Below are 24,633 nucleotides of genomic sequence, written 5' to 3'. Positions count from 1 at the left end.
ACGAACCCGCGGGATTTTGGAAGACTCCGGTAGCTGAAGTGGTTGCTGTCGAAGTCGCCGGGAGTTTAATCACCTAATTAGGTCATCGTCGCTCCACTCGACGTCACATTAATGAAAGAATGGGACTGCACGGCCGCGCTAATTGTAATGTATGGCCAGATATATTCTCAAAGATATGATGAACTCTATAGCAGAGCCCCGCCGCTATAGTCCGTATCCAGATAGAGGATTATTAAAGTGCCCCTTTAATAAACTACGAATGCGTTTAAATTACGACACGGCGAACTTCGCGAATAAAGGGAACGGGAAACGGTTCGCGCGCGCGGTATTCCGCCGCGTTTATTCTATGCGAGATGTAAAGAACGCGGCAACAGGATTATATTAGTCCATCGGTCATGTTCAAATGTACATATTTCGCTGACCGTTCTACGCGACATAGTTCATATAATAACGAGTACACGCTGTGATGTAAACTTAATCACGGTGTCGTGTAATTATAATTGATTGTAACCCTATGCCCGTTGGTTTATTAATGCTCGGAATGCTGTCCGGTTTGCGTGTGACCGAAAATTTGCTCTAAGTTAACATTAAATTAGCCGTGTTGTTAATGAACACGGTTAACTAATTAATGCAATATTATCGCGAACTGTTTCATTAGCTTAGCGCTGAGACGACGGGACGAAATGGTGTTTAGACAGGATTTCGAATGTTTTCAATCACTTACGCTTACTAAATCGTTTATTCTATTAGCATTTTGATACTTCAATTAAAATTAAAATTGTTAATTTAATTTACGTATAATCTATTTAGAATTTAAAATAGTTATCGTTATCGCGCATCAATGCGAATTCGTGACATTTCCTGGTTCATAAATTGCAATTATTGCTTCACTGTTATTATACATAGTATTTTCAAATATTTATTTCTCTACCTCAGTTATACGATTACTTTTCGCAGATCATCGCGCAACAATAAAATAGGAAGATTAACAATCTAGTTATTAGAAATGGATAAACTTTCGGAACAGCGAACTAATTTGCACACCCGATACGAACTTCGATGTGTACGCACGTGTATACAGAAACTTTTGCAAATGACTATGCACTGGAATACTGGAATGTTAGCAATCTAGCGTAGATTGCCACAAACAGTTTCAGAGGGGAAACGACGCGTAGGGAATAAACGCTTATTTTTAATTGTAAATTTCGCGACTACAAAACACTGTGCTTGTTCTCCGTTAACGTAAACTGGTTAACGGAAATTGAATTTTACCGCGCGCTTCTATTCACGAAAAGTCGCGTTTTTATTTAGAATATTGGATAAAGAAATCTGCGAAATAATTTCAATAACTCTCGTACGATGTCGGTAGTTCCGCATTGTTATAATTTTGTGGCAACCTCGCATTGAAATACAAAATTTGGAATGGTAAGGTTATAAAGAATATTAGATAATTATAGACAACAATTTTATATATTTATAACCAAAAATTGCTTTGCGTTGTGCAGTTTATATGGACAGAGGAATATAGCAAAGAATTTTGAATGTATAATAAAAAAAGAAATATTATACAATTTTCTGTGAATTTAGCAAAAGGTTAACGACCTCTCGCGTTATATAGAAATAATCTTGTCGCTCCTTTTATTTCCATAAAAATATCTGCAGCCTGTAGCCTGTGCACGGTGCTCGATCAACAGAACCGCGGTAATGTTTGAATTACGCTGGGCGGGAATTCGAAAATCGCTTACTTCGAATTCGGCATAGATTGTCGGCGGTGCGACGACAGCAAACGCGTCGAACTATTTCGGTGGGATGACGTCCGCGTATCCCGTTGCCGATTCGAATGATCAACAGAAAGAGCATGTCACGTTTTATGGAGGCAAAGAGACGGCGGGGAGGGCGAAAAGGTGTTTGATAGGCGGGCGGTAGAGAATCCGAATTCGATCAATGGTGACTGTTCGAAAGGCGTGAAAGGTGGAGGGGTGTGTGTGTGTATGTGTGTGTGTTTGCGTTTGTGTGAGTCGCAGGGCCGGCACGGTCGAAAAAGTGCGCGGCACGTACAATCGTCGCGCGAACGGTGTTGCCGTAAAATTTCAATTTTCCCGTATCGGCGTATCCAGGAAATAGACTAGGCGTCGGGGGCGCGACCGCTTAGCCGCGGCAGCTGCAACATGCACATTCGACATACGGTGCAACGGGCTCTCGAGGGCGAGCCGCGACGATCGATACCGTGGAGGAGTCGTTCAATCTTTCGACCTGCTACCCGGTTTGCCGGGGGATTCGAATTTATGTTCGAGACCCCCCGGAGAAGAGCCGTGCAATCGATAACACGCTCGCGAATCATTCTTTAACATCCCGCGATCGTCGATCCCATCGAAATCTTGCTACGGCCGATCCCGGCTCGCGACGAAACACGGGGCGGGTAGGATTGACGGGATCGCTGAATGTTTCACAAGCGGAGGAAAATTGGAAACGCAACCGGAAACGCAAAACAGCTTCGTGCTTTCCGCCCGATGTTGCTTGCCGATCCGACGGTATCGCGATTTTCACCGCCCTCGCAACTAGACGGCGGATTTCGTGCGTTTACGGCGAACCGAGAAATCTGCGGGGTCGTTGGAACAATTTTAACCATTTTAAGCTTCGCGATCTGTTCTCGAATCATTAAGCAGGAAAATTTGATCTCGACGCTATTTCTTACAATTTTACACAATTTGGCAAAACAGACTCTTATAAAGGTGACAAACAAATCTAAAAAAATTATTAAATTATTCGAGATATATTATTAACACTGTACCGATCGATAACCTACAAGTCGGTAATTTTCTAAATATCAAATGCCTTCCGCAATAAATAAAATAAATAAAATAGATGAAATAAATATCTTTTAATGCTAATAACCAGTCGGTAAAATATTAAAATTATTGAACGAATGATTTACCTACTATTTTTCTCGCACTCGAGTTTCCGGAAACAAACTTTTCCGAAACATTGAAGCAGCGCCATCGTACTACGTATGCAACTCGTTATTAAAACAATTGAACGAAGTAAATACATTTCTATTCGGCTCCTACCCGCGGACTTTCAAGCGTTTTGCTTTACATGAACGGCCGCGGTCTACCCGTGATCGATAAAACCGTGGAACGGTTCTAGAAACGATGGTTTTATTTTCTATAAACGTTATATGTCCCCCGTTGCCCTAACTTCGAAAATAAATACCGGGGAGGGGCGCAGCATCGTTTCCGCCATTTCGTCGATCCAGATGCTATCGCTGGACCACCATTTCCGGTCTTTAACTATATTGAAGCGGTAACTGCTCGGAACGCAAACATTTTTCTACCGTAACTTCGATGATATCGGAAATGGAGTTATTAGTTCGCAAGATCAATAATTCTCTGACTTTCCTCGGCGACCGTCTCCCGGCGATCGGTTAATTTCGTGACTTCTCCCAGCGCCCGTAGTTGATGTACGAGGTCGCGCGACGACCCACCACTTCCGGCCGTTAACCGTATTGTAGATATAGGTAATTAATCAAAACAGACCGGCAGCGGGAACTTTGGTAAAACACCGTCGAATTTTTCGCCCCGTTTCAGGCGACCCCGTACCGCGCGCAACATCGCCAGATTGTTATTTGTTGTGTTATTACTTTGTTCGCGGTATAATAAATAACCGCCCGTTGGTTTAGCAAACGTCTGCGTATCACGAGAATGAAATATTCATGAGGCCGTGGAACATTGCCTTAAAACAATATTGAAATCGGATTGAAATTTTTCGTCACGAGAGAAGAAAATTGAAACATTCTTCGCGGCTCTTATCAATTTTATAACGGTTTGTTGCTACCTTGTACGTATAGACAGCTCGTAAGAAAAACCGAGCGTTTTGGAAATAATTGAATAACCACGCGCGGCGTTGTTTAGTAAAATTTTCTTCCAGCGAATTAATCGATAGCAACTTTCGCGGCGTACGTAGTATTTATTAACTCGTCGTCGGCCGCGCAAAGGTCACTATACCCAAAAAAAAACACTACGTCATACGCACTCGTGAACGGACCGACGTCATAACTGATGCAGCTTGTATTTTCCGGTAGACCTATGAAAAAAAATAAAAGTACCGAGCCATTTTCCATCAAAGTCGAAATTTGTCAAAAACTCTGGTCGTATATTCGCTGCAAAGTTCAATATGTTGTACTTTAATAAATCACTCAGTTTTAGAAACCGGCGTGGCGGCTGAAATTCTCTTTGCGTCCATTACAACCGTTCCACGGCGGGGGCGGTGAAAAGGATGGAAGGCGAACGTATCGGACGTGTCATCGAAATTGTATAGAGAATGATTTTTCTGGAAGAACGTTATTAATCTCCCCGGCTGATATTTGATGTTTGATAAAAGCGCCGGCTCTGCTTCCCTTTCTTTTTTTTCCCCTCCCAACCAGCTAGCTGCATTTCATGTTTCAATCCCCGTCCGTCTTTTGTATCAATTTTCTGACCGTTGCGCTCTCGAGGAAGCAATTTACAATGTTAATTATCTCCTCGGCAAATTTATTTCCATCGTCGTGCCAATTGAACGATTAGGCCACGCGTTAAACCGGCGAACGAGAGAGAGAGAGAGAGAGAGAGAGAGAGAGAGACGGGACGAGAATTAAATACGGGAAACGATTCGCGACGCAATAAAATTAATATTATCTTCCACCCGATGCGATCAAAATATTAAAACGGACACCCACGTTTCAACCGGTAATGGGCCGAATTTTTAATTATTATTACCAATTATTATTATTATATATATAGAATTATTACCCCCGTGTTCCGCGATGACGCGAAGCTAATCCAACGGACAAAGTCGAACGGAAGAGTCCGACCGAGCAGGAAATTGTACAGAAACTACCTCTCCCGACGTTAACGAACGCTCGTCGAATAAATTCGCGCTGATTCCCGAAAGCAGTAAACGCGAGAAGATCGGCGCGAGCATCTAATAATTCGCGTGCTCCCGCGCTGCTCGGAGGCATCCACGCTGTCGGATTATTTTTCGCCGCTTGTAGTTCCCATGATTATCGGCGGTCGGGTATCCAAAAACGATAACCGTGACATTGATTACCGATTCGCGTCAGAACTTGTTCCCCGTGAAACGCGATTCGTCGACGGTAACCGGAGAGGGTGGGCCAACGGGGGTGGGGATCGATCCAGCGGAATCGGGAGCGCTGGTTCGGGCATCGATTACGAAATGAATCGTTTCGCGGGAAGGCGGATTCGGAGCCACGCGCACCGGTTGCTCGCCAGCCCGGCTGCTCCGACACGGCTTTGGTTGCTTGCTAACTTGGTTGCCTTTGCTTGGCCGGGTTGCTCGATTTCTAATGGCCGTGGTGCGCGCCGCGCGGGATGTTGGTCAAGATATCGCGTAATCGGGTTCGTGTAACAGACCGTTTCCCAAAGTAGAAGTATCGCCCAAGATTAGGCGATAGGGCGGTTCGTGCCACGTTCGCTCAGTCATCCGGCCGATCTCGTCGAGGCATCGGTGAAAGGAACAAATTGTTCTGCTACCGACCGGACCGCGTTCGTTTAATAATCACTATCCCGCCGCTGCGGCGAGATTAGGCTCGTCTCGGCCAATGGAATCAATTAACAGGCTATTTCTCTGTCCTTATCCCTCTCTCTCTTTCTTTCTCCTTGTTGAAAACAATTGATCCTTTCGTTCCGAGAATCCTGTACGTACCGCAGAAATGTCTCCGCGAAACACTTAAACCGCGATCCATATTTAAGATTTATCGACTACCGATACGTCGACCGGCTGATAGCTGACTGACAGTTTCGTCGTGTTCGAGCGACACCATACTTCGTCCATTTTTAAATATCCCTGCCCCTACCGTGCAATATCGAGAACGACACGCGATATGGATTTCAAGCTAAATCCGCGAAGTACGGATTGTTCCCCCGCTATCAATATCTGGCCATTATTAAACTAAGCGTTCGAATCATAATAGCCACGAAGAAAATCGTATAACACGGACGCGCGTTCCATTCGAATTCGTTGGAATTAAATAGCAACGAGAGTAATGATCGCGATAAAATTTCGCTTCGTACCGCGGATTTTATTAAATAAATCTTCCCAATTCTACGGAATTTTTTTACGGTTAAAACCGAACGTATCATAAATTCTATATGAATGGTTACCATTTCTCGCGGAATAATTAATTCTATCTCGCTGATTGTAGGTCAGCCGGTGAACTATATTTACGCGGTGGGGAAGCCTGATTAGGAATACTTTTGACTCTTTTGTCACGGTTTTCCAGTTTTGAGGAATTTTGCAAAAACGAGTCGATACGCGGCGGCAAGAAACGATACAGAAATTCGCCCTTTAAAGCATTTGAGAAGCCGAAGGATTCGTGGACATAGACCGGGGCGAGTAACACGCAACCGGGACGGAATTACGGCTCGCAATTATCCGTACGGCGGAGACTTCATGTTTTCGCTCCTATTTTAAAAGTTGGCCGAATTATTATCATATTTATTTCGAAATTGTTGCGATCCAGTTGGAAAGTACTGCGTGCGAATGTTCCGCACTGATTTTAGAAACCATCGATCTCGTTAGAACATCGTAAACCGATAATAGTTGAAATCCCATATTCCATTTTCCAAACTAGCCGGTCGGTCAAAGTCGATGGCTGCATTATTAACCACGATATCGGCGATCTATAATTATTGGATCGCCGGTGCCTCCACGTAATTTTCGTTCTCGTCTCCGAAATCTCAGAAGTATTTTTATCGGATTTATGACATTTCGAAAAAATGTCCACTTCGCATACGAATAGATCGTTGGTATTTTTATCCAAAAATTATATTTGGATAGTTTCTTTTTAGACGACTCCCCAAGGCTGACCTTAATTCGTCGAGAAACTTCGAGCACTCTGTAATTAATGTTGGTACAGCTTCCAACCCTTAAATAATAATTAATAAAAAGAATTAGCAAATTTCCTCTAGAAACTGCGAGAATATATATGTCAACGATTCAGAATATTTCAAATGTAATAAATCAATATTATATTATTTATATTGTAATACTGTAAAATTATATTATTATCTACGTCGTTTCGCCTTTGAAGCGGTTACAACGTTGCCAACAATGATATCGTTGCGAGGCGATAGCGCGGAGCACGTAGGGTGCTTGCAGCAACCAAAATGGCCGGCGACCGCGCAGCGCCGTTAAAAAGGTCCGTCGATTCGCAGCCGAAAAATCAGCGGAAGATTATCGAGACCGGCATTCATAAACGGAACGTTACTAGAACGTTACACAGCATGAACAACATTTTGCATGCGGCAGCCCCGCTCGGCGTGCAAATTAAGATCGAAATGATCAGGTCGGCTGGACGGTCGCCATTAACGGGAGCTCGTGCGACGCCGCGCCGTCCGGTTCGCGTCACGATTACCCACCGTGCACGATAATATCTCCACTTCATCGTGCACGTGACTCGTCATACGTGATCCCGGTGACTTTATTCCCGCGGACGAGTACATATGTAGGATGCCGCCCCGATATCGGCTGTCGAACTCGGCAGCGACACGCGAATGCATCGAGGCCCCCGCCGCCCGAAAGAGTCTACGAAATTTTCTCGGATTCCCTGTAAAAGGCGCGACACTGTTGCGCCCGCATTTCCTTCAAAATAGTTTCCCCGCCAGCACAGGCGGTCGTGAAACGGCGTTGCAAACATCGTTGACACCTTTCTCCGGCTCTTTTATCGCGTCTTAGTTTCCCGATTTCGAGGACACATTATTGATTTCCATTCACATGATTGCCGTTCGGCTCGCGGGTCGTGCGGAACATCGTTCCCGATGCGAGCGTTTAGACGAGTGTAATTCGGCCTCGTTGGAATCTGTATTGCATACATTCCCGCGACCGATCGCTGGGATATATTTTGATCTTCTGGCGTTGATTTTATTCGAATATTTCGTCGATTATTTTGTCGAATTAAATATGCTCGGCGAGTGAAAGCGATTTCTGTGATTATCGTAAGCGCGACGATATCGCTTCTACCGCAAAAAAGGGCACTATTGGGAAATCGAAGAAAAGTGAAAAGAGAAGCATCCCGTGTTGCTTAAACATCGGATATTCCATGTAGAACGACCCAATAAAAAGCATTCGCATTGCCGAGGACCGCGAAATGGTCATTTGGAATGTTCCTTGGTTTAGCGATCGTTAAGAGTATAATTGGAGGAGGGTGTTTCGCGGCGCGAGCGGTACGCGGACAGCAGACGGTGGATCATTTTCGCGATAAAAAGATTTCGTAGATCGTTTTCAAGGGGCGCGAAAAATTCTGCCAGACACGGAGTCTTATCCTCGTCCCGCGCGCAGAAATGTCCCGATTTCCCGGGTGTGCGGGGCCACTAAACGAGGGACCTGCCACGAATCCAGCCCCGCTAGCCGTGTGTCTCATTATTTTTAATTGAGGCGAAACTAACAGGCGGCTACCAGCGACTGACAGTATTCCGAAACAATAACTCGCCGCGAAATGTCGCCGCCACGTTAATTATCTACCGCGACGCGGCAGAATGTTTTGTGCTCGGAGGGACGAGGACCGGGGCCCGCTAATAATTCCGCGACGAAAACGCATGGGGTTGTTAGCGAATTTATGGGAAAGAAACCGGATGACGAACGGCGAACATTCAGCCAGCATCGATTTTTCACGGGTCCGCGGCGGAAGACTGTCATCGTATCGTCGGCTGTCTCGCTGATCGGTGAAATTATATTCGATGACGAATAGGAGCGTATTTTTATTAACGAGTTCCGACATTAAAAGGTTTACGGATTACTGAAAGCAGCTGTTTTACATTAGTTTATACTCTGATACTTGTAATGAATAAATAAGTCTTAAATGTATTTCTACTACGTGAATAATTTTATATTAAAAAATTAGTGTAAATTAAAATAGAGAGATAGATTAACTTCGTACTGTGTCGTGACGATTATTATAGAGTATAGTGAATTTTTATAGTATTATGAAGAATTTATAGAGAATTTATATTATAAAGAATTTTTACAGCATTCATATTATAATGAATTTTTACAGTATTTACATTATAAAGAATATGTATAATATTTAATTATGAAAATGCTCATGGACCAAATAAGATCGCCACCAATAACAAACAAAGCAATGATTTAAATAGATATGAAAATGAAAATTGCTAGCTGTAATTTAAGAAAATGGAAGTCAATCAAGGTTGTCCAGTCGACTCTTCAATTCACGGCTAATTATCTAATAATCTCTTGTCGGGACTATTTCCGTCGTAATGCACAAAATCTCAATTTTCATTACAGCCTTGAACGGAAGAGTTTTTGTGGCTCGAAAAAATGATTTTGCCGAGTAGATGCGCTATGAAAATCGTCGTCGTCCACGGTGAGTGCACTGAATTATGGAGCGCATTTCAAAAAAGGATGTAAAACTTTTGGAGTTCGAAAGGTTGTGAACTTTCATCATTTACGCCCTGCAGGTCCTGCAACTCCTAAAGGTTAGCACTATTTTTATTGCTGTAAAGGACATTCTGGAATTCCGGTTAAACCATCTATTTTAAATTATCTGAAGAATGATCGAAATATTAAGAATAACAATATTAACATCAGAAAAATGTTAGAATTCAGAGGATTGGATCCATAAGGTTGCAACTATGTAAGAGATTAGGGTAGTGGAGCCATTACTGTGAAGTGGTCAGCTACCGTGCCATTAAATCCTTTTATTCAGAAATAAATAAAACATAAAAGCACAACGATATTTAGTACCTCCTATTCGATAAGCATAAAGAATAAACCAAAGGTTCGACAATTGATCGTCACCACGGTAATCGACTCAGTCATAGACCATGAAACATAGACTCATATATAAAACCAACACTCACAGCATGTTCTATGACTAAGTGAATGATTGGAATTATTATGCGAGTGTTCTATCTAGAATAAATGGTGTGATGTGCGCACTAGCAAGTACGAGGAAGGCCCACTTTGTGCCCAGCAGTTGAGAGGACCGCAACTAGAAGAAACTGAGATAGCGTGAGTCGCAATTAGAGTCAAAAAGTTGTTACATAGATTAGATTTAGTTATATTAAATATATGATTTTAATTAACAAGAGAGAGAAGTGGAATCTAATATTTCATCCCACTCTACCCACAATTGGAAGCAACACGGCATCCGGCGTCGCAAAAGTTAACACGGTCCTTTTTCGGAACAGTTAACGTATTAACTGGCTGTTTCTCTGCCGTGGCACGTATTCCCGCGACACCTAGAAAACTCACAGTGGTTTACCACCGTTACGTGCCGCGCGAAACGCGGCTGGTTAGAATAACGTAAAACCCTGATACCTTCTCGGCGCGATTCGAAAGGGCGAATGTGTGTGCATCCGTCGAAATCTTGCGGTCCTAAACTCTTTATCGATGCAAGGGGTCGCGCACCGGAAAAGGCTACCAAACCCCCGGGTACGCGATATCGGTGAAACAGCGGTTGTATCGTGCGTGACTTCGCATGTTAAGTGGTCCACCTGTATGTACACGTATACGTACACACACGCGTGTACACATGCGGACAAGTATATACATGCGGACAAGTGTATACATGCAGAATGTATATACATGCAGAACGTATATACATGCAGGATGTATATACATGCGAATACGTATATACATGCGGATACGTACATACACTCCCAAAGAAAAAGATAGATTCTGCGTCATTGGCACATTTCCTGTACCATAATTATAACGCGAGAAATTAAAGATAGCACGCGTGAGCTATCTTTTTCTTTGGGAGTGTACATGCGAACACGTATATACATGTGGATACGTATATACATATAGGGACATAGATATATGTTTATTCGGCGCATCGTTCCATCTGCGTCACGGCACGGAAACGGACCGCGAACGCGCACAGATCAGAACGGATCGTTCGGTCATTTCGCGGAACCGAGGATTCGATGAATCGGGAATCCCTTGGTTCTAGAAACGGTCCAGAAGGTTACCGGAGCACCGGTACACGGTGAAAGTAGCGTCGCGCTGAAACGGTAATTGAAGAATACAGCGACGCGACCCTAAAGATTCTACAATTCCAACTTCGTCGTAAGTCCCGCTGAAACGGCTCCCACCTGAATTAAGTATCGATTGCGCCGGGCTAATTTACTCGTTACTCGCCGGCGAAATCACTTACCATTAACCCCTTCGTTATGGCTAAGACGGCTGACAGCGGGTCGCTGCGTTACGTTGCCGTCGAGCTGCGAGCTTTCTAAGTGCCCGCTTCATTTTTACTCGAGTTATCGCATGTTCGAACCGTCGCAGCCGGAGAATTTTCTCGAGTCGCACGCCATGGAGACCGAACGCTTTAATACGCGAAGCGGTCAAGCTTCGGAGAAAATATAAAACTGGTGTAGCCTTGGAAATAATTTATCCGAATGAAAATAATATAATCGGAAAATAATTAATCTAAAATGACTGTCAAGTCGATAGACGGACCAGTTAATTTTCATTCGTGGTTATTTCGGATTGAGAAACAAGGATCCGTTGAATTGTTAATTATTTACGTGGGTTATTTCGTATCGATGTACAACCGATTCTAAAGAAATTCGTGCCGAGAGTTTCCGAGTGGTTGTGTAAACGTCTGGTACGGGTTGGCATACAGAGGCAGGCGTGAAAAATTAGTGCAACGCCGACGACTGCTCTAGGCCCGCGGATCCCAGACGCAAAGAACTTAGGTCTGGTCGGCCCGGTGGGATTGCCGCATCGCTATTCCGTTAAATCCAAGCACACGGATCGCCTGAAGGCGATTGTTCACTTTGTTCGCGCAGGCCGAGTAGCTCTGCACACAAAAATTTCATTCTTGTCGGCCTCAATTTCCTCGAGAGCAAGTAACACTTCCCTCCGGTTTGAAGCACGTACTTTCTGCTACAAAGTGGCCGGGCACGGGCTACCTGTTTAAGAAGTTGAACGCGAACGTTTGAAGAAAACCAGCCGGCGAAATAATTCGTTGAATTCCCGCGAGCAACGCAAGTTTCGGGCTTACGCGACTTCGCCTCCCGGTAATTCCTCCTAATTATTTCCTATGCTCGCCTGGAACTTCCACTATCGAATAGTTTTAGAGTCGTTAACTCGTTATTAGGTCCGCCTTCTTCCTCGTACCTTTAATCGACGCTGCCGAGGAGAACTTGCAACCGAGACCGTCTGAATAATTAAAGAACGCGAAGCGGCCGGGGGAGAAAAAATAATCGCTTCGATCGAACGGATGGTCGATGAACTCCCGCGAACGGCACGAGCTTCGACGTTCGAGGGAAAAAATGGTCGAGCAACGGATGCAACGTTGCGACGCGGCGGTCCCATGATTTTTGCATGGAGGGCATAGAATTTGCGCCCGGGAAAAGCCCCGAATGTAAAAAGCCGGGAGGGGGGCGCAGCTGAACGCTGAAACCGGGGAAGCGCCGAGATGGGCTGCGGGTACTTTTATCCACGGTCTTTCTTGTTTGTATTTAATTATTTAACTTTGCTGACCGTGACAGGAGCGGCGGAAGCGCAGTACGTTTATCCTGACTCGGTCTGTTTGTCTAACTTTATTTACCGATACTCGTAAAGATAGCCGGCCGCTCTGAAATATGTTCCCGCGGCCAGGATTCCCGGATTTATATTTTATTATCTGAAGAAACACCGATGTGCCCGCGGGCGGAATCCCTAACGAACGTATAGACCGAAAGTATTATTTCACCGGCGGAGAAATTACGAGTGCTTATAACCGCATTAATTCCTCCGTTAATCCTGATAAACTCCTACGAGTGAAAACTCATCCGTTCCCGTCTTTCGCGGGTCGCGAAAAATTTCCTCGCGCCATAAATACATTGGAATATTCTTCTCGCGACCGAATCGATTATAGCTATATAGAGCTCGAAGCTTCCCCCCCCCCCCCCCCCCGTTCGCAACGATCCCATAAAACTTGCCGCGCGATTTTATTCCGCCGTTTTATAGGACGGTGACGTACCATCCGAGTGATATACTTTTCATTCGAGTAATTTATTCGGCCTAATAAAACCACGAAAAAATAGTATATCGAATCGTGGGGAGGGGGGGGAGGGTGCGCGGTTGTAAAGAGAAAGCCCCGGACGTGGTTTTTACGCGCAAAAACATGTCAGAAGAAAATGAATGATGAATTGCTAGAGTAAAAGCCGCCGACGCGGCTGTCATTAGTACGTGTCAGGGACGATCGACGGGAGAAAATCGGCGAGGAGGGAACGCGGACGGCGGTGAAACGTGTCGGCCAAGGTCAAAATAGAATTTATTAAACGGGGAGAGGGGGGGCACGGGCGCTTGAGCCATTGCACAATTAAATAAATCTGATTATCCGAGCCGCTCGAGGGCACGCGGACGCCGACAATTGAAATCGCTTCTAGGGGCATTCCGTTTGAATAGAATGGCAAACCCCGCCGATTCCCACGGAGCTTCATAAACCAGGGAACCGATATGGAACAAACAAATACAGCTTCCGTATTGGATAAACGGGAAAATCAAAAGCAAACAAGTCTTACGATCAACGGATGAATTTTCACCGAGCCATTAACAGTTGCCCAGCGCGTTCGTTCCGAGAAATGTTTTTCGTATTAACGGAAAAAAGATCTGTCCGACGAGCGGCAGCGATGTCCGCCCACCGAAACTTTGCTCGCTTGTAACTTTATTTTTGCATACGCACAGATTTCAATCTCGAGCCATTGTTTCACCATTCTATGTAGTTGATATTAAAAGCGAGTTACTCTGGAAGAAATGATGGTTTTAATTGTTTCAACCTTGACAGAAATTTGTTTTTAAACTCCCCCGCCGTGTATTAAAATTGGATCGGCAAACGCTGCGACGTGGCGGGGAGAATGGACGCTGAAAAAGAAATTTCATTTGCAAAAATAGCGAAAATAACCGAATCCCACAGTGTCTGTTTACCAAGCACTTTTTACTCGACACAGTTGATGCGGCGCTCGTTGAGGTTTTTTTTTCCTTCGCCACTCTGTGGAACACTTTTCGACCCCGAATTGGCCGATTTCCGGGCCACGCTCGCAACCCTTCGCCTTCGCGGGGGCCAAGCCACGAACGAAATGTAAAAAATGCCCGGGGGACTAGTCGTCAGGCTGTGTGTCTGGTCTGAAAAGGCTCGAGTGCAGCGCCAGAAGGATCAGAACAGTGGCCAATTCGGGCCAGTTCCGTTGCATTCAGCCCCGCGGTGCATCCACCGAGGTCCTCCGCAATAGACACAACTTGCGGTTTAATCCTGGCAAGTCGAATCGTCTTGCACGCATTTTGCAAACAAAATTTGTCGTTTTACAAACACAGTTTGTCGCTTTACACACAGTACACCGCAATTTTTCGAGTCAAATCTCCCCTTCCGTCGAACCGAATTCTCTCTTTAGCCGATCAAATGCACCGCCCACTTACAGGTCATTAACCTTCTGTACGCCAATCGTACTCACCAATCACTTAAAGGCGTTCTACTCGTATGGCCAGTGACAGCCTCCACTTCATCACTCAGAAGCCTTGGAGTTGGCTACTAACGTATCGCCTAATCACTTAAGATTCTACAATACCTATACCCAGAGAACACATTTCGAGTTGCCAAAGATAACGTGTCTGTCTATACAAGCTCTACAGATATTCTCCACCGTGTAACACGAGTTCGAACGAAATTTCTGTTAATAGCGTACAATGTAACTACGAGTCAAACTTGTGGCGAAAATTTCACACATGATATATTACTTCCAGAATGAGTTAAAAGAAAAGTATTGTATATAAATTGATGATCTATATGTTAATAAGTAAAGATAATAAAAAAGTAATACTTTCCTTTCTCTATAGATTTTTAATCCGAGACATAACAATTTGAAAATCTGTCCTATATAAAATTCTTTTGTTGCACTGAGAAAAGAATTAAAATCGCGAAAATGCTAAACAACGTTAACCTAACTGAAAAAGAAATCTCAACCCTAGAGAATTTCAACCCCACATTTCATACAAGCTGCACAACAGCGCAAGGAACGACGATTTATGTTAGCATCTCAGAAAATACAAAGTTGCGATAGATTGCAAATTTTCGCTTGCTCGGAGAAGCCTAATCTCGTCGTTCCCCCTTGAACCCTCTAATTGCTTGCGACTGATTGATGGTGGTAGACTGACGAAGTCGTTCGGCACAATGACGGCGAAGAGCGGGGTCATGTTTACATCGATTGGTCGTGATTGTGCATTGGGTACAAGGTTGGGTCCGCACGGACCCAACATCCGCGAGGGGCGACAGAAGGCCACCGCCGTAATCTTAGCCGATCTTTCGCATAGGTAAGAATTATTGGCGAACGCCGCATGCGAGCGACGTGGCTAACTCTTTGCAACTGCTCCCCGCAGACCCATTTATCGATCCCGTGCCGAACGGAAGGTTTCCATTAACCGCGTACCAAGGCGTGCTGCGCGTACGTACATACCTACGTACATACATACGTACGTGCCGTACAACTGTTTCATCGGCATGCATTTACCGCATTTACCGCGCGTACACCGGCTCCCAACTAGCAACGGCACCGAGATCCGCTGATGAGATTAGGGCTTATATACAAAAACCTTTGGGTAACGCCCGTTTTCGAATTACCGGGATATACCTGGGAATACGGCGTTGAAATTTTTTTTCGAGAAAAGAAACAAAATGTCGGCGCGCGGCGCGGGGCGAGCAAATAAAGCGGGCGAGCATGTAAATCGAACGTGATCAACTCCGATACTTTCGCTCGCTTTTTTTCATTCCGAGATTGTTATCTCTGCTCCCCGTTTGTTAATCATTTTTTACCGTAGAACCTTTTGTAGAATTCAATGCAAGATTTTTTTGCGAGCTTACGGTATATTCAAATTTGTTCGATGCCATCGAACCATAGTTTGTACAGATGTGTGGCGATTATATAGTGTTAATAGAAGAGTTCGCAAAAAAATCGACCAGATGGGGAATAAATTTTAGAAACAATAATTTACAGATTTATTGGACATAAAATGGAATCAGACAGAAGATGCACCGCACAGAACTCCGATGGCAGACATTTTCAATTAATTATACAAGAAAAACGTTCGTAATGAACGCTTTAATAAGTCTAGACTTTAAATAAAACCTTGCGACTGTGCTTCTGTGCCATGCATGAATCTGAACTCGTTTGAGCAAACGACTTATGCTAATTTCACGAAACACGTGAATTCCTAATTGATATTCCAAAGATATAATTCCACATTTCATTGAACGACGCAATGGCGCAGCTATTATTGTTCTTTACTTTCAGACGGATTTCTCGAAACAAATCTTAAAAGTGGTAGACCATCGAGCGAAAGGCTGAAAAATAAAAATCATTGTAACCATTGAAGATGTTCTCTTAGTTGCACGTTTCGCTTTCACTTTGGAAACAGGATAAAGAAATGCAACGCGGGGTGGAGAACGTATGTTGCATATTTGTTCTGAAATAAGTAAAATAAATATACTCAAAGTAGACGTCTCTGTAGCTAACAAATAAGAGTCAAAGGAGAGCTTTGCAGAGCTTATCTTCGGATCTACGACAATTTATCCACGATGTAAATTATGTAATTTATTAGTAGCACGGTTTGCACCCTTTTTATTTCGCAAACGGAGATATGGTTCCCGAAGTGCTCCAGATGCTACAATATAGTCCGAGCCGGCTAGATTACTGTTTACATCATAAGTGAGCAATCGGAGCCTATGACCGTTCATTGAGTACCGAAGCTTCTGCCTATAACCTCCAGAAATTGGGGTTCGAATTTCACATATCGCCTCGGGAGGACCTCGAAGCCATCGGCTCCCACAACATCGTACTTTCCACCCTGGACCTGTGCGACCTTTCACCTTTCCCTTTAGAAGCCAACAGAAATACCGAAACGAGAAATTCCTGGATTCTCTTGCAGAACGCACTTAACATTAATTTTTCGTTCGTCGATACCCCGGCTTGGAAAATGTTACAATTTTATGCAAAATCTTGTCGCCCTCTTTCTTCCGACTCTCGAAAGTTTCGATTCTTGTACACCTTTTTAGCTGTACGTAAAGTCCATTAACGGAACAATTCTCGTCAAACTGACTAAACGTCTCCGTGTTGAACTTTTGGTCTACGCGCGATGGGTCTGTTATTCTTTCGCTTCGTTCAACTTTCTCGGCGCTGGTTGGCTTTGTCGTGATCTCGAATTAATATACAATAGGTTCCGATATACAACTGGAACACGGCGAGTTCTTAACAACACGGTTACGCTTCTGCATTATAAGTGAAATCCGAGTTCTATCTCGACTGCAACGCCGCATCTGTATCAATTACTTCATAAACATCCGACAATGGGAAAAGTTCGTGTTGCATAATAACAGAAATTGGGTTAACATTTATTCTTTCGTTTCGCGGACGCGGACAGAGTCTTTCCATGGCATGGCCGTGCAACGTCAAAAGCGCGGATCCGAATTTATAGCCGTTCCATTAAGGGCGATGTTCGCAGAAGCGGCTCCGAAAACCCGTAAAAGAATGATAAATAAAGGCGCAAACAGCCCGGAGTGAATCGATAAACAGCCAGCGGAAAAAAAATTGAATCTCCGGGACCGTGGCCCTAATGGAAGTTCTCTTCAAAGGCGGGTTAATTAATGTTCTCGGTATTCCGTTTGACGGAGGATACCGCTCCGTCAGAAATAACGTCGACGGTGACGGGGCGACGCTCGATCCCATCGCTACTCCGACCACCCGGGCCGGCATTGTGGCCAGCCAATTGCCATCTAGGACCCGGTCCCTCGAGCGAAGTCGGGCCAGCTACTTAGCTACTACCTAACGGCGATCGTCTACCCTCTTCGGCTGGCGTCGCCCGCGACGGTTACGTCGGCGACGAATCAATAAAACCTACGCATACGCGCCTGCCCTCGCCTTCCGTATTCTATTTTTACGGGAACGGCGCGCCGCCGACCGTCCGATTCGCCGCATCTTTCGCGCTAATTTATGCAGAAAACAACCGCTTGTGCCGCGCCGGGGGCCGTTAACCACCACGGCGGCGGCGCGAGGCGAGCGCGCGGGCGTCGGTCGACGCCGGACGAATGAACCTGATTCCGTGACCTCGGGACCTCCGGATGGCTATAAATCAAGGATAACGATTGGAGAATCCTACGAGTATCCAGTAGTGTTTCCGTCGGTCACGAGCCGCGATCGTGAACCACATCGTAAGGAATCCCGGTGAATTACGGCCGACGTTCCCTCGCTGGCTCGCTATTTTTCCTGAAAACAGGATGCTCGCTGATGGCTTGGATTTATTATGCGAACTTCGGAGCGACGAGTAACGAGTCCAAGCGGAACGAACTTGTTGCGTGTTGTGCGGAAAAATTCTGCCCGCGACGATGCCGTCTGCTTAATTCGATGTTCAAGATACTTCGAGTGTGCTGCTGAGCCAGCGATTCTATTCTCTTTTTTTTATCGCGAAATCGGGGGGCTTGTTGACTCGAAATTTCGCGGGGCGAAGTGGCGGAAGTCTCGGATCACTTGGTGCGTTCTCATAGAATTCGAAATCCTATGTTTGATAATTAGTAATTAACATGTAATAAACTAAATATGTAATAAACTAAAAATGTCATAACTAAAAATGTAATAACTGCAAATTTAATATGTAAAAACTGAATTACTATCTAATAAACTAGAAATTAATATGACGAAATGACTGAGTTTTTCAATTTACGATTGTTCAGAAAATAAAGACACATTTCTGAGTTATTTATTCGAATGCCGTAAATATTGCAACACACTCGTAAATCGGAGTAAACGTCTTATCGTTAGTTTCATGAAGTGATATATGTATAAAACAGCTGCGTTTAGTGCTCCGTGAATCTAGCGTTAAGCATCTTTCAGAAAAATGATTTCGTTTCGCGGGGCGAGCGCGATAGCGAGGGGCGCGACACTGCTCGCGAGCCTCGAACAATGACGAAGACGGAAACGTTAAAACACAAACACATCTTAAAGGCTGTAAAACTTAGAGGCGTACATGAAATTCGTGTCGCGCTAAACACACCGCTTTTGGCTTCGCCGCGGGAATAACGATTACCTCATTCTTATCGCGCTGGACGGGGTGTAACGTATGTATGTAATAGAACGTAACGACCTTCAAGATAAGTGCGATAGGGATAAAAAAGAGCAGAGGGCGAAAGAAACGTAAATGATTAGCGAATAAACGAGATAAGTGAGCCGCAGTGAAACAAATGTGGCCTTCGGGTAGCGAGAACAGCAATAACCGGCGTCACGTTGTTCCGACCGATGAAATAATTTGCGAAGGGTGCATAATAACAATAAACGTGACGACTCGCGGGAGAAGCGTGTCTACGGCGACGATGGAAATGGATGTATGCTTGACCATCGAAGAGTAATATTTATAACGCGAGCTGTAAAATTGCAGCTGTTATTTTCCACTCGCCGCGCTCGTTATTACTCCCGTTCCGCAGCTTCCGTGCGCGCGCAGTCCGCTGTAAATTCATTTTCGGAAGGAAATTAAAGGGTTTTTTAAGTAATTATGAAATACGAATACCTGTCCGACAGCACTAAATTCCTGGGCGCCGCGCTTGCGTAGAAATTATTAGATAACGGCGTTAAATAAAGCGCCGCGATGCCGGATAAATGCAAATTCAGTTTATCTGTAACGGCTTATTGCGTTCTTTATTCCCGCCGGCGCCCGAGTTTTCTCCAATAACAATTTCGCCATCATTAAACCGTAAATCCCCGAATATTTCCCGGCGAATATCCAAAATTCTCCTTCTGCTAATGTTGAAAAATTCGTACAATTCAGCGCGATTTACTCTACACCCCCTGCGCTAACCGCCTATTTACGTAATTCGCGACCGAACAAGAATCTCCGCGGAGAGAACACGAATTTAATCGTTAATTCGCCAACAACGAGACTTCCACGCGTTTTTTTGTCTTGCGCAGGATTTCCTAAAAATGTTGCGAGCACTCGCGGCGCTAAGGAAAAAGTTGTCGCTACCGTCGAACATTTCCGGCGCGCCCTGTGTGTATCTCGAACGGTGTCGCGTATGTTATAAAAAATATTTGACGGAAAAGAAAGGAAAAAAAATAAAACGAAAATATTGCGCGGCATCGCTCGCATCGAAAGGAAATTTCCGGTGAAACAAATTGGAACAAACGCGCGGTACGAGTCGCACTCGCGGCGCCGCGTTCCCGTTGCTAATTTGCCAAAGAAAATCTAACGCACAAATTAAAAGTGGAAATGTTCGTGGGAACGGCAACGTTAAACTGTTCGTTTGCCCATGCGATCGTGTGTTAACCGAAAAGGCGAAGCGAACAAGCGCGGCGGTACGGCTGGCGGACATTTTCAAAAGCGGCGACCATTTTTTTTGCTCCCCCTCCGGCACTCTTTTTTCCGGACGGATAAACTTTACGACCAGAAAACAATGCTGAACGTATCACGTAAGAATTACAATAAAATCGCGTAAAAATCCGAACAATAGAATTTTATGGAGCGATTCCGGGGGTTGGATACGTGGGCGCCATGCGAAAACAGGGCGGCGGGGGATCGGGGCTTGGTGGTGGACAGGGAAAAAAAACAACGCGAGAGGGGGATGGGGGGGGAGTAGAAACAATCGCGGCAGATAGCTACAAGCTAATGCGAACAATTCTTTCGCCGATACAGCCGCCACGTCGAGTTCTCGCTCGATTTATCTGGACTGTTTGCATTCGCGCCGTTTTATGAACCGTAAAATCGCCGTTTGCTCCTCTGCCGGCCCGGAGAAACTTTAACCGGCCAATTAACGCGACAAGTAGCGATCGACCGCAAAAAATAAGTGACCCTACCGAATCGACAGCTCAATCAGCTCCCCCCAACCCCCACCCCCATTGGCAAATAATAACGCGTTCCGCGGACGACGCTCGCCTCGCTGGGATTAATACGTTCGTTACGTTTGAATCGAACGGGAAAAGGCTCGGACCTTTCATAGGGCGCGAATGTTATTACTAGACTGTGAGGTTTATAAGATAAATGGTCGCCCTTTGAGAGGCGATATATTTTTTTAAATCGATTCGGATAACTTGCACTGTTCGAGGTACGGATAGCAGGGATTAGGGTGATTGACGGAGCAATTAGGAAGGTTTCTTTTTAATTGAGCTTGAAAGGAAAAATTAAAAATTTCTCCTGAGAGACCACAGGCATTAAAAATTATAATTTCTTTAATTTTATTATTCCAGGGAAATTAAATTATTTGAAAAATTTGTCTACGATTGTTCACTAGATTAGTCAATCTCGGATCTCAGAAACGTTCGCGTCATTTGGTTCAATTTTGAAAAAATGATTAAAAGAATATTAATATTGCTAAAATTCAAATAAAAGAATATTAAAATTGTTTATTTGATTTGCGATAAAAGTTAATGACAAAAATACAAAAAGGTAGACGAACTCGAAGAACTGCGCGACCTTTCTTTTCCCCCATTGTCCTCGATTTTTGAGAAATTCAATTAGCGCGGGAAATTAATTTTTATTCCGCCTCAGCTTGTTATACGCGAGGTGGAAAATTGTATTTCGCGGGGAGATAAAGTCGAACGACACCGCGGGAAATTAAATGTGCAATGATCGCGCCTGACAGCACGAACAGTGTTCAAGAAAGTATTGGTAATCCGAGTTTCTTGTGACAGCGTAATATCATCTCCTCTAATTTTCTTTAATTAAACACCTTATGTCTACCTTAATCGGCATTCGGCGGATATAAAATTTCCGTCCGAATGTTTCTTTTAATATTAACGTCGTGGTATAACGTCTGAAATTATGATCTGCGTCACTTAATTGCATCATTTAAATTGCATTACTTCAATCGTATCTCAATCTAATAAAGTCTTTCGATACAGAGAATTATCAGTATTACGGTCGCTTGTTATCTTCAATTGTTAATGATTTCCTTTGATCAACATTTACGCGATTGGCAGTTCTATAACCTGAACTAAATCACGGTTAACATAAAGCCGTTTGATAGAATCATTAACTTACATCCCCAAAGTGCTTATAGAATAACTATACGCTGTCTGCCTACTACTTACCTTCTCTACTAATCATGAACACAACCTGTCACGCGTTCATACTTTTCTCCACTTAACCTCTTTATTGTTCAAGATTTTAAACGTTTGCGCAACGTTGCGTAACAAATTAGATATATACTGCACTAAATCCAAGGCAAAAGTTATGCGATAACCATAACTGTACAGCAAAAAAAAAAAAAAAACAATTCACCACCGAAGAGTAAAATCCGACCCAACGCAAATAAAATTCGCGAGCCTCGTAGCAATAGCGCAACACATCCTAGCGCAACGAAATCGAATCCTAACAAATGATATAACCGGCAGCGAAATCCAATACTTCCTTCCAGCGGATCGCGATTACATTCCATCACTCGAACGCATTAAAAACCGGACCGGCTCTTGGCGTGAATTCATAAACCGGGGATCGTTTAAAAAATCGAATCACGCTTGGTCGCAGCCAGGAATAATGAAAAACCATTAATTACTATTTCCCGGTGTTCCGAATAATTCGGCACGGCGTTTCCGTGAATCCTAATCGAACCGATGCGTGTGGCCCAGGTCGATAGAAGGAAGAAGAAAAAGAAGAAGAAGAAGAAATACACCGCGCGATCGATTCCGCCTCGGCCGCGTCGCGTCGCAGCGGAATCAATGAGACGAAAATTGAATTTCAAGTCCCATAAAAAATGGTGACGCCGATAAAGCCGCGAAAGAAGGTCGAACCTCGACGGCGATCCTTCAGGAATAATAAACGGTGCGCCGTTTAAGGTCAACCTTTTTTCTCCCCCTCGCCCGGTTCGGAGGGGGCTGCTACGGCATGCAGCAGGCAGCCAGGGAAATTTGTCATAAATCCGGAATAAGTTCCATCCGAGTTTCGAATGCATACGGAACACTTGGGGGAACGCCGGAGGGGGGACGAGGACGAGGAGGAGGGCAAGAAAAAAAAGCCGTCTCCTCTAGTATCCAACGGAACCGGGTTTCCCCGCAAAACGGGTTTCGGGGAGAGTTTCTTCCACCCCCCTTCTCCCCCCCCATCGCCGTTCTCCAGCACCAGAAAAATCAGAGACACGAGACAATAGAAGACGGAGCGGGATGCATACAAATTCGTGGTTTATAACCGGGAACCTCTCTGTTTCTCTTTTTCCAGGAGGACACGAAACCTCGCAAGGATGCGGGACCGGCTATCGTGGTACATGGTCTTCCTGATCCTGCCGACAATTCTTCTGGCCAGGTCGCTCGATAAAGGTAAATAATCTTCTCGAGACGTTTAACCTGTCCCCCTCTCCTCCTCTTATTCTCTGTTCCCCCGGCCAGGATATCAGTTTTTCTTCGAACCTCTCTCAGCTCTCTTCCTACCCGCCCTCCTTCCTTCTTACCCTCCCTCGCACCCTTTCTCCCCCCCCCCCCCCCGCGCGCGGGGTTCCTGTTTCCTTGACACAATTCCCGGACCTCCCATTCTATTTCGAAAAATGGCCCAGCCTTCGAATATCATACGGTACACCGTTCCCGATTTAATCAATAATTCTTCGATCCTGCGCGCGATATTGTAATACAGGCTCCGCGCTCGGCGAGGAGCTCGGGGTCCCCCGCTGTAAATTTCGCCTCGCCCGCGCGGCTCGTTTTTTTGGGGTAGCCTGGAACTGATACGTTGATGACTGTTCGCCGAGTTTTCTTCATTTTCTCGCGGAATTGTTTTGGCGAGTGTACGTTGGGTTCTTCGCTCGAAAGAATTACTTGCTCTGTTTTAGGTAAGATTGGTGAACTGTTTCTAAGACTTCGATGTATTTATGACGAATATTTATAAGTGGAAAGAAAAATTGATGAAAATTTTCATAAGAGAAAAAATGTTGATTTAGGAGTAGATTTATCTTTGTAGAAAATACTTGGACAATCTGTACCGTCATTTTTATTACTCGAAGCATTAACAAGTATTTTATTAATTCTTCTATTATAGATGTCTAATTTATGTACAATATCTATTTTTTTTATTTTCAATGCACACTATCGAGTAATTCTTTTAGCCATCGCATCAACAATTTCGATGGAATATTTTATAGATACAGGATAAATACAAAAGGAATCGATGGCGTTTACGATAAATTAATAGGCTGCGATATTACTCTGAAAGTAATTTATTTAATCGATTCCATAGTCGCCATTTTTAATAACTGTTCCCCATCGATCCTTTGTTCTCCCGAATACTTTGATTTTGTCATTACAAAAATCCGCCCGAAGACTCAAAAGATTGGAAGTTTTTGTTTTTCCAATTTGAAAACTCTCTTTCGCAGGGGTGGCATTGACACAGCAATCTCTCCAAACGTGTCACAAATATTTTTCACCATAGTATTTGTTCCCCCTATGAAATTCAAACATCATAATCACGCGCGCACGCTTGCCCGTCAATGTTCATTTTTAGTTTTCCTTTGCAGCCGTTACAGCCAGCTTTGAATATCCCGCATTGTTTCGAAACTTCACGCCGAACAGTCCTAAATCCGAAACAGAGAAAACTGACAGCCGAGTAACAAAATATCCCCTCGAAACCTATTCGGGGACCGAATAAACGATCAAAATCTATTCGCAAGATCGAATC

At 44.4% G+C, this 24,633-nt stretch overlaps 1 protein-coding gene across 4 annotated transcripts in view; it reads left to right on the top strand.

Annotated features, from left to right (window-relative positions):
• The window catches only part of Dpr12 (defective proboscis extension response 12), a 201,916-nt gene that overhangs the window by 164,255 nt on the left and 13,028 nt on the right, over window positions 1-24,633 (top strand). For 3 of the 4 annotated variants that reach the window (XM_078193092.1, XM_078193091.1, XM_078193090.1), the window contains one exon: window positions 23,191-23,288. In XM_078193092.1, the coding sequence (XP_078049218.1) occupies window positions 23,213-23,288 (76 nt within the window). In that variant the 5' untranslated portion in view covers window positions 23,191-23,212. Of the gene's footprint in view, window positions 1-9,953; window positions 10,027-23,190; window positions 23,289-24,633 lie in introns of those variants that run through there. The other variant, XM_078193089.1, reaches the window with a different exon arrangement.

This window comes from Augochlora pura, chromosome 10 (genome assembly GCF_028453695.1).
Source record: "Augochlora pura isolate Apur16 chromosome 10, APUR_v2.2.1, whole genome shotgun sequence".
NCBI lineage: Eukaryota > Metazoa > Arthropoda > Insecta > Hymenoptera > Halictidae > Augochlora > Augochlora pura.
The sequence above is the reverse complement of the archived record's forward strand: the minus strand, read 5'-3'. Positions and strand labels throughout refer to the sequence as shown.